Source organism: Cebus imitator, unplaced genomic scaffold (assembly GCF_001604975.1).
Source record: "Cebus imitator isolate Cc_AM_T3 unplaced genomic scaffold, Cebus_imitator-1.0 Scaffold221, whole genome shotgun sequence".
Classification (NCBI taxonomy): domain Eukaryota; kingdom Metazoa; phylum Chordata; class Mammalia; order Primates; family Cebidae; genus Cebus; species Cebus imitator.
This window is the reverse complement of record NW_016107536.1, coordinates 3,302,587-3,313,731: the sequence shown is the minus strand read 5'-3', so window position 1 is coordinate 3,313,731 and position 11,145 is coordinate 3,302,587. Positions and strand designations below refer to the sequence as shown.

At 42.1% G+C, this 11,145-nt stretch overlaps 1 protein-coding gene across 3 annotated transcripts in view; it reads right to left on the bottom strand.

The window, feature by feature from the left end:
• The window catches only part of DOCK5 (dedicator of cytokinesis 5), a 223,743-nt gene that overhangs the window by 46,636 nt on the left and 165,962 nt on the right, over positions 1-11,145 (bottom strand). For all 3 annotated transcript variants that reach the window (XM_017549772.2, XM_017549775.1, XM_017549774.1), the window contains 4 exons: positions 9,034-9,132; positions 4,788-4,882; positions 3,259-3,337; positions 938-1,038 (listed from right to left, as the gene is read on the bottom strand). In XM_017549772.2, coding sequence (XP_017405261.1) covers positions 938-1,038; positions 3,259-3,337; positions 4,788-4,882; positions 9,034-9,132 — 374 coding nt within the window. The remainder of the gene's footprint in view (positions 1-937; positions 1,039-3,258; positions 3,338-4,787; positions 4,883-9,033; positions 9,133-11,145) is intronic.

Below are 11,145 nucleotides of genomic sequence, written 5' to 3'. Positions count from 1 at the left end.
GACCATCCTGGTCAACAAGGTGAAACCCCGTCTCTACTAAAAATACAAAAATTAGCTGGGCATGATGGTGCGTGCCTGTAGTCCCAGCTACTGGGGAGGCTGAGGCAGGAGAATTGCTTGAATCCAGGAGGCGGAGGTTGCGGTGAGCCGAGATCGTGCCATTGCACTCCAGTCTGGGCAACAACAGCGAAACTCCGTCTCAAAACAAACAAACAAACAAACAAACAAACAAAACAAATTGGTTCTTGGGAGCAAAAAATACTTTGCAGCTTTTGGCAGGTTTTGAGGGAGGAACCAGAGGCAGAAGAGACTAAATAATTCTCCTAGGTATCACAGAGATCTCAATAAGGGGAACAGAACTAAAATTTCAAAGTCTTCAAATAATACATTTCTCAAGTTATTTTTTAACAACATGGCCTTTGGGTTTTCTGTCTCTCAGTGAAATGAAACGCTTCCCTAAATCTCTTATCACTGCTGCACGTAATTCCATTTTGAATTTCAGGCCAGGAATCTCAAGGGCATTTTTCTGCAATGTTTGAGTCCTGACTTTCTCTGCTGAAATGACAGGGAGGTAGAGCCACTGTGCTGGAGTGTGGTTTGCGAAGCACTATGAGCGAGGAGGTGCTATGCCTGCAGTTTGGGGAAGCTGCAAGCAGAGAAGCAGCTGTTCTTGGGGAGGGGCATGCAGAAAGCTGAGGTCCCTCTCCAGGTACACATTTGATAAAAAGCTTGCGATGACTGATGGGAAGATGGTTGGGCCTTAAGAAAAGAGAGGTGAACCTGGGGACTATGAGGTCTATTAAGTAATTAGTTTAAGGCCTACCTCACTCACAACATGGATAGTCACTAAATAGTAATTTCTGTGATACCTAAAATACTGCTCTCAATATAAACTGAGGAAGCCCCTTCCCGATCTTAACTTTAAACGGACACTTACTTTTTAAGAATTTTGGTGCGCTTGGCTTGTGAGAAGGTTTCAAGCTGAAGGGACTCGTGGGTGAGAAATGCTACTGCCAAATGGAAGTAATTGTTCCAGAGCTGTTCAAAATTAATTGTATGGGTAAAAGGAAATGAAAAATAACATGAATAAGGGTCATAATAAAACACTGTCACGTGGTAAAAAGTTATTCATCAGGGATTAATGAAACAACAAAATACAATCTACAATATTTCTTTTTCCTGGGTTTTGATTATTCAACCCTAAAAGTTTTGAGACTTAATATTAGCTTTAAAAAAACATTTAAACTATTATATTTTTCTTTACTCCTGGGATAAAGGAAAACTGCTATCAAGAAGTACATCTATTTATAGTAGTTGTTTGGCACTATCTTTCAAAAGCCCTACAATTTTCCCAAACTTTGGAACGAGTAAACACTTTTAGGAGTTTATCCTGATGAAATAACCACGAATATGTATATACACACAAAGATAAATATGACAAGTGTGTGTGTGTGTGGTGTGTGTTTTCTTTTGTGGCAAAGTCTTGCTCTGTCACCCAGGCTGGAGTGAAGCGGCGCGATCTTGGCTCATTGCAACTTCTACCTCCCAGGATCAAGAGGTTATCTTGCCTCAGACTCCTGAATAGCTGGAATTACAGGTGCCCACCACCACACCTGGCTAATTTTTGTATTTTTAGTAAAGACAGGGTTTCACCATGGTTGGTCAGCCTGGTCTTGAACTCCTGACCTCAGATGATCTGCCCACCTCTGCTACCCAAAGTGCTGGGATTACAGGTGTGAGCCACCACACCCGGCCAACCACGAATATTTTAAAATATTTAAAACAAGGAAATCCATCACAGTGTTATTTAACATAATAGAAAATGGAAACAATCTAAATGATCATAAGAATTTGGTTAAATACATCATGGACCAGTCATAGAATAGACAGTATTCAGCCATTAAAAATATAAAAATATTCAACATTATTGAAAAAATCACAGATAACTGAGAAAGGAAAATGGTTTAACAGGGTACCAAAGAACTGCACAACTCAATTCCATTTTGGCAAAAATATACATATATACATACAATATATATTCATCTGTGTGTGTGTGTGTGTGTGTGTGTGTGTGTGTGTGCTTTCCTCTACTTATGATGAGCTTCCACTTTAAAGTTCTGAGGCAAGTAAACATGGCCTGGAGACAGGGCACCTAAGGCCAATTCACACTGACTTGCTAGAACTGAATCAAAAGGAAACCCTTGCTCTCCACATCCAAGTAACAAAAGGATCAGAGACTACCCCTTTGCACCATGTGGTAGATGACAAATTCAACGTATTGGTCCCCTCCCACAACCAATCAGACTGGTCACCAGTCACTCCTTCATTTACATAGGGTGTAACCAAGTAACTGATGGGAAACTTCTAGAGGGTATTTAAATGCCAGAAAATTCTGTAACCAGCACTCTTGAGGCGCTTGCTGGAGCCCGCTCCCACTCTGTGGAGTGTACTTTCATTTCAGTAAATCTGTGATTTTGTTGCTTCATTCTTTCATTGCTTTCTTTGTACATTTTTGTCCAATTCCTTGTTCAAAATGCCAAGAACCTGGACAATTCGTTGTCAAGAACCTCCACTGATAACAGTTCCACAGATACAAAAATGAAGAACACAGAAAGCACATCATCCACAAAATGCAGAGTACTCTGGGAGGTAAGCAGCATGAGAGCAAGGAGCTTACCTGCCTTCACCAGGGAAATGCCCCTACTGGGGCACAAAATAGTGTCCTGTACATATAAGTACTCTGACATTTGTTAAATGGACGAATGAATGAGTGAATCAATGAATGAGTGAATGAAGATAGAGCTAGTGCTATAATCTGTTCTGAAATTCCTTTAGACTTTCACCAACTGCATACAAACTGTTCTTTAGAACTGTCCATTTGTAGGTAGGAGAGTTACCTGTGTCCTTATTTTAGCCATGTGTGTATATGTGTATTTGTGTAAATATACAAAAAGGTCAACTCCAAATGTTTACAGCGACAAGGAGGATTATTTGTATTTTTGATCTTCTACTATTTTTAATTTTTTTGTTTGTTTTTTTAAATGTGTTACCTTTATAGAAAGAAGAAACAACCCCTATTTTATTGTGTTTAAAGGACAGTGGGACAGGTATGTTTGCTTTAGAAAATGAAAAAAAAAACACAGGAAAACCTTTTTCATGTGAAAATGGTGAAATCTGAGGAGACATTTTCCAAATTCATATAGTTCTCTTGCCATGGGCCAAGAATTCCAGAAGCATGTAGGTGAGTCACATGCCTACCTGAAGTTCAAAGCTTGCCTGATCCATGAAGCATTTTGTGAGAACTTCAGCAAACTGATTTATAGCACGGAGAAAAACCCTGGGGAAGGAAAACACCAGATAAAGAAGGCAACTTTATGCCGTTTGAAATCTTTTCCCACCAATGTTAAAAACTAAATCAAACCTGAACCGGGCATCATAAGACCTCACAATCTTATAGTGTCCTGGTAGACCAAAAGCACAACACCATCTGCAGACAGGGCACAGGAGCTTAGTTTATAGAACTAACAAGACAAGCCACTCAGGGCCATGTCCCAATGTAGGTAATTGACAGCAGATCTGAGACTGCAAACCAGGCCTCTTAAGCCTCAAACCAGAGTAACACAGAGTCTATTATAATGCTTCTGTTTAAGCTTAGGTTTCTGATGCAATTTTAAAAATCTAATCTGTACCTAGCAGGGAAGCCTTCTTCTAATCAGGTATCAGAGTAGAATTACTCAAAATCGGGTGTCATGTAGAGTTAACAATAATGCTTACAATAATGGCTTGCTTTATTTAGCTCATTGAATTCCAACACTCTTTTAATATAATATGTATTCAGTTCATTTCACTTCTGTTCAACAAATATTTGTCGTGGGCCAGTAATTGCAAGGCATGGGCTCAGGTCTGTGCTGAAAGACACAGTTCCTGGTCTTAAGAAATATTTAACTTAGGGAAATGAACAATATGTACATCTAACCATTATCCAACATAGAATCTGAAAACGATTCTATGACAAGGTTTGAATGGGGTATGGAAAATCAAAGGAAGGAGGGATGGCATCCAGGCCAGAAAGGCTTCCTCTGGAGGTGACGCTTGGGAAGAACTTTACGGAACGGCAGAAACACTGACAGTTAGAGGTTATAGGAAAGGCACTGTTCGCAGAAGACCGGTGTGAGGCAGAGCAGACCATGTGAACACACTCGGCAGAGGCCAGTCTGGTTGGAGTACAGGTACACACACAGGGAAGTGGCAGAAGCGACTAGTTATTGGGCACTATGTATCGGAAGCCCTACGATTTCGCCAAACTTTTAACTAGTAAACTCTTTTAGGAGTTTATGCTAATAACCATGGTTGTTTTTAAATATTTAAGGCAAGGAAGGCTATCACAGTGCTATTTCACATAATAGAAAATGGAAAAAATCTAAATGTTCGTAAGAAGAATCTGGTTAAAGACATCATGGACTGGTCATAGAACAGACGGGAACAGGTGAGCCCTAAATGTCAGGATGGAGCCAGGCCCCGTGGAGCCATTGAAAGGTACAGTGCAGAGCTAAGGAGGACGATGACCATGAAAGCACTGAAGAGACCGCGCTAGAGAAGGGAGCGAGAGCCCAAGGTGGGCAAAGGCAATGACCCTGGGAAAATCAGGATCACAAGCACATAAATTAGGTCCTCACTTTACAGATGATGGGTCTGAGGCAAAGGGATTTAACGACACTTCCCAAAGGTCACACAGCAGCCTCAGGCATTCAGACAAATGCCTCAGGGCTGGCCGCGGGCTGTCTCACCTGCTTTGAGTCATATTCATCACCATCCAATCTTTGGCATAGACATTCTTTCCAATCAGGTCCTTGAACATGATAAAAGTTTCCATGAGGAAGTCCTGTGGAGAGCAGAGGAGAGGTTGGGGGAAAACTGGGTTCTATTCATAGTCTTTATTCCGGCGTGTACGTAAGCAGAACCACAACCTCAGAACAGGACGTCCTCAGTCCCACAGTAATGGCCCATCTTTCCAGGGTTGTAGGAATAACAAAGCATTCTTACAGCTAGCTATGATGTGATTTGATTTTTGTATTGTAGGACCCTGAGGAAGATGAGGACAAAAGCAATCATCCACATTTTATAAATGGTACAACTCAGGCTAAGAAAAACTAAAGGACTCACTTAAGGGCATAGAAAGTGGGAAGGAGGGCCAGGAGTGGTGGCTTATGCCTGTAATCCCAGGACTTTGGGAGGCCGAGGTGGGCAGATCAAGGGGTAAGGAGTTCAAGACCAGCCTGGCCAAGATGGCGAAACCCCATCTCTACTAAAAATACAAAAATTTGCCAGGCATGATGTGTCTGCTTGTACTCTCAGCTCCTCAGGAGGCTGAGGCAGGAGAATCACTTGAACCTGGGAGGTAGAGGTTGCAGTGAGCTGAGATTGTGCCATTCCACCAGCCTGGGGGCAGAACAAGACTCCGTCTCAAAAAGAAGAAAAGAAAAAAAGAAAGCGGGAAGGAGAAGAGCTGGACGAGAACTTGGGGCTATGAACCCCAAGTCTGAAACCTTTATCTCTTTCATCCTCTGCTGCCATAGCTTATCAGAATGTATCTCATACACTTAAACATAATTCACCATTAATTGTTGGTAAATGGGTAAATTTAATAGATTTCAGTGCAGTTCTCCTTTTCATGGTTAGAACAGGACAATGTGATACACATGAGAGGCAGAATCACGATTCTTCTTGTGCCAGGACGTTATCATGTGCAGCCTGGAAGAAGGGTCCTAAACGGTCCTTAGAAAGGGATCCTAACAGTGACTGGTGATGACTAATAACGAATCATGTAAGCATACAGAATAGGAAACCTGGCTCTTCTGCTCCAAAGGGGACTGGGAGCCAAAACTAATTCAGAAATAGAACAATCAGAGTTAAAAGCAAAGCTAAAATGTTTTGAAGGCATTTTTATTAGTTAGCTAAATTTAGACCTTTTCCAGTGAGACTCCTGAAAGTCCTGTCCAGTTTCTCTGGCACTAACCTACACAGTCCCGCCTGGACACCTGCATATTGTGCAGTAGTAAAAACAGTATGTGAGAGGCAGGAGGCCTGAGTCTGTTGCTAACCATATTTTTCTGAGATGCTGCTCAAGCTGGGTAACTTCCTATACTTTGGATGCTGAACGGCATGGGGAATGGCTCTCTCTGGCCAACAAGTGTGCATGTAACTGTGGGTTTTCCCTGGTTTTATGGTGAGTTAGACATATCCACCCCCATTTCTGAAATCACAGACATAATGAATTCAAAATTTGTTTCATCATATATTTTATTTATTTATTTATTTTGAGAGGGCGTCTTGGCCTGTCACCCAGGCTGGAGTACAGTGGCATGATCTCAATTCACTGCAACCTCCACCTCCCGAGTTGAAGAGATTCTCCTGCCTCAGCCTCCCAAGAAGCTGGGAGTATAGGTGTCAAGATGTTCTGCCACCACCACCGGCTAATTTTTCATTTTTGTATTTTTAGTAGAGATGGGGTTTCACCATGTTGGCCAGGCTGGTCTCAAACTCCTGACCTCCAGTGATCCACCTGCCTCGGCCTCCCAAAGTGCTGAAATTACAGGTGTGAGCTGCCACATTCGGCCTCATTATGTACTTTAAGTGCTTCCCCCAATTTATTAACCATTCTGTTAACCTTTCTTTGAAATCCATAGGAATTCACAGCTTGTGAAGTAAGGATCGAATTTAGATACTTCTTATTTGGTTCAGATACAGATTCTCCATTGAACTCCTAGAAATCTAAATTAATGAGACAGCATGATAAAGGAAACTCACAGAGAATCCCAAAACTCCGTTTTATCTACCACTTCCCAACAGCCTTTATGCAGTTCACTCAGAAGGCAGCATGAGGGAGTCAAAGGAACGGCCACTGGGAGGCAAAGGCCTGTCTGTGCACGGTATCTCACCCACTGGAGACTAAATTCAGGCATGTTCCCTCATTTCCCAAGGCCTTCATTCACTCGTGGGGATAATGATCCTCTTTTAATTATATAATATAGGTGGAGGAGCTCGCCATCATGCTGGCAAACAGGAGGTATGCCCCTTTTTTTCTTAGTTAACAATGGAGCCAAATTGTTAGGGTTTGAATTTAAAGCTTCCCTATTATGCCTGCTTTCTGAAGGAAATTTGAAAAAAAAATCCCTAAAATGTTTAATGTTAATTTTACTTTACAGAGAAATAACAACATGATGATTGTTATAAAAAGCTTGTCCTCATAGGCATTAGCTACATGCCAACCTGCAGGAAGCTTGGCATTTCCCATGCATGGAGCCAAGTTAACACTTAAATTACACTCAAGGTGGGTACAGGTGAGGAAACTGAGGTTGAGTGAGGTTAAACAGCTTGCCCCATACGGTATACAAGGAAGTGGAATCATCAGAATTCAAACCCAGAGCTGGGTGTTGTAACGCCTGTGCTCTTACCCGCTATACCACTTGCCTGTAGAGATCTCACACATGGCTAAGGCATCCTTGGCCTTACCCCTCCCCTCCCTTCCACTCATCCTGGTCCTCTTGCATCTGGTCTCCACAGGCACATCTACATATTGCTATGGTTCCTGTGACATGCTGCCTGCCATGGCCCAAGTGGCAGCTCATGGAGACCTTTGGCTCAAGTCACGTGGTCTAATACTGAGCGTCTACCATGGGACCAACTAATAACAAACAGTATTTTCCCTCCAACTCCTTGTATGTTTGTCTATCATGTGGGCATCACAGAAAGGAAAGTGATGGGCAAGGAAGGAACTGCGAATCCATGGGGGCACTGGCCACCTACTCAGCACGACAGACGCAGAAAGTGGAGAATCCAGAACCAAAAGACTCGAATATGCACAGATGATGGGAAGTTATCCAAAGACTAGTGTCCACATGACATCAGTACACTAATCTAGCTGCACATCCGGTCCACTGCTCTGCAAAGTCTAATAACACTTCACGGACATCTGAACATATATAGCAATAATTACATATATAAATAATACGAAGGGCCAACAACAATGCCCTGAAGGGAAGGTGTTGTCAAGTCACAGCCAGAGGCCTAACTCAGCCTCTTACATGAATGCTTCATAGCAACTAGGAGAACAATTTTCCTGCTTAACACAATAGAGAACAAAATATTTTCAACTGAAGATAACTTATAAATGTTTTTGGGGAGAGATAGCATGGGGAGAAATGCCGGATATAGGTGATGGGGAGGAAGGCAGCAAATCACACTGCCATGTGTGTACCTATGCAACAATCTTGCATGTATTCACATGTACCCCAAAAACTAAAATGCAATAAAAGAAAAGAAAGGGAAAGGAAAGAAATGTTTTAAAGCATTTAAACCCCAACTTTCTTGCCACCAGGGACTGGTTTCATGAAAGACAATTTTTCCATGGATGAGGGCAGGAAGGGGTTTTGGGATGAAACTGTCCCACCTCAGATTCACAGAAGCTGGCAACCTAGATTCCTCCCATGTGCAGTTCACAACAGGACTCTGCTCCTATGAGAATCTAATGCCTCTGCTGATCAGACAGGAGGCAGAGCTCAGGAGTTAATCCTCACCGGCCCACTTGTACCCATTGTAAAGGGCAGGGATTACCTCTTTTTACTGCCGTCTTTCAAATGATATCAACCACATCTTAGGAGACTTTGTGTACCCCTGCCTTCTAAAATCCTTGCCACAGCATCAGTAGTTACTGTACCCACATATTAAGCAATATTCTCTTTTCAGAGCAAAAAACATCTCCTAAATGTTGCTAAATAAGGGTTCTCTCTAAACTCAAGAGAGATTAAGGTGTGTGATAACCTCTTGGTATATGTGTTGTACTCTTTTTCAAACCCTGTCAAAGAAGGAAAGTAGAAATCAGCTCTCTTCTTTCCATAATCACTGTGGACAGCCACATAGCACTGGAGCTGGGTGGGAAGAGAACCCTGGATTCATGGTGTTCAGTTTCAGTCATTTTTTTAAACCAAATATAAGAAGTCTTCAGGTTACTAGGACCCCATAAAGGCAACTTACAATGATGTCTTGTCTGGTTTTGAAAGTGCTGATGTAGTGGCCATAGTGGCTGTCATCCATTTGCCGCAGGATGGCAATCATGCAAGCCACAAAACTCCCCTGGAAGGAAAAGGAAAGCACAAATCCAAGACTCCTTAGACCACCAACAGATAAAAACAAGATATGAGCCCCATGAACTTGGCTTTTCCCACTCAATGAGCCATGCAGGTCCCCACCACACTGGAAACGCACTGCATTCTAAAGGTCCAAAGGCCACGTGCTTTGCTGTTTCTGCTTCAAACTACCTCCTTCCATGTCTGAGTGAAGGAATCCCATTAATAGCTATGGAGTGTGGATTCCTACAGACAGGACACCTCAATGAGATTACCAGTGAAGATGTAAAACTTGTGGGGCTTTGGGTCTCTTGTTGAGACAGAGCTGTAGTATAGAATTCCATGGAGAAATGTCTGAACACTTAGATTAGTTAAACAAATCTGAATCGGGAAGAAGGCTAGGAGGAAAAGAGGTGGCAACACTGATCATGGTGGAGAGGAGGGCAAGCAATGGTGATGATAACTCCTTGCTATGTGGTTTGGCTGTGTCCCCACCCAAATCTCATCTTGAATTCTACTTCCCATTATCCCCATGTGTTGTGGGAGGGGCCTGGTGGGAGGTAATTTAATCATGGGAACGGTTACCCCTCATGTTATTCTCATGATAGTGAGTGAGTTCTCACGAGATCTGATGGCTTCACAAAGGGGTTTTTCCCCCTTTTGCTTGGCACTTCTTGCTGCTACCATGTGAAGAAGGACATGTTTGCTTCCCCTTCTGCCACAATTATTAAGTTTCCTGAGGCCTCACCAGCCATGCTGAACTGTGAGTCAATTAAACCTCTTTCCTTTATAAATTACTCAGGTATGTCTTTATCAGCAGCATGAGAACAGACTAATACAACCTGATGCCACTTCTCCAACTCCAGGGCCCTTCAGCCAGTTGTTCTTACATATTACCCACATGAACTGTGAGCCTGACTGGAAGAGAAAAAATTAATAACTGGGTAGTTAACACTGCTTCCATTTGTGAGTTCAGGAATTACATATTCAAGGTTCTCTCCCCTAGTCCAAAAATATTTGAATTATAGACTTGTTTTTTTAGGCAGGGGATAAAGATCCAGGGTTACTAACCTCCTATATTCATCTTGTTATGAAAATAACACAAAGGAATTTTGCACAACAGAGATCAACAAGAATTCAATGAACAAAGGAATTTAGCACAATAATCTTTCCCTCTGGAAAGATTCCCCAAGCATAACAATGAAAGACTGTCTGTGTCCATCTCTTTCTGAACATATGCCTTAGACTGTCCCTTTTGTTTTAAAAAGTTTATTTTTTAGGCCAGGCATGGTGGGTCACACCTGTAATCGCAGCACTTTGGGAGGCCAAGGCTGGCTGATCACTTAAGGTCAGAAGTTCAAAACCAGCTGGCCTACATGGTGAAACCTCATGTCTCCTAAAAATAAAAATTAGCTGAGCCTGGTGGTGGGCACCTGTGATCCAAGCTACTTGGAAGGCTGAGGCAGAACCGTGTGAACCCAGGAGGCAGAGATGCAGTGACCAAGGTCATGCCACTGCACTTTAGCCTGGGTGACAGAGACAGAGCCTGTCTCAGTCTCAAAAAAAAAAAAAAAAAAAAAAAAGTTTATTTTTTCAATTATAAAGCAATGTAAATTTATTGTACTAAGGCATTTGATATATATATATTGCCAAATTATCACTAGCTTTTATTCCCACCAGTGTCTAACACAATTTGTTTCTCCAGGACCTTGCCTAATCTGGGTATTAGAGACTTATTTAATCTCACTTTGCATTTTCATTTCCTTTTCTCTGAATTAAACAGTCTGTCCATGAACTTTTTGGCTATTTATCTTTCTCACATTCTCCCACCTTAGCCTCCTGAGTAGCTGGATTCACAGGCACGCACCATCACTACGCCCAGCTAATTTTTAATTTTTTGTAGAGATGGGGTCTGACTATATTGCCTAGGCTAGATTATTTTCACTTAATGGAAAATCCATGTCAGAACCAAGATCTGCTCAAGATTATAACCAATAGCCCATGATGTGAGAGGTCCATG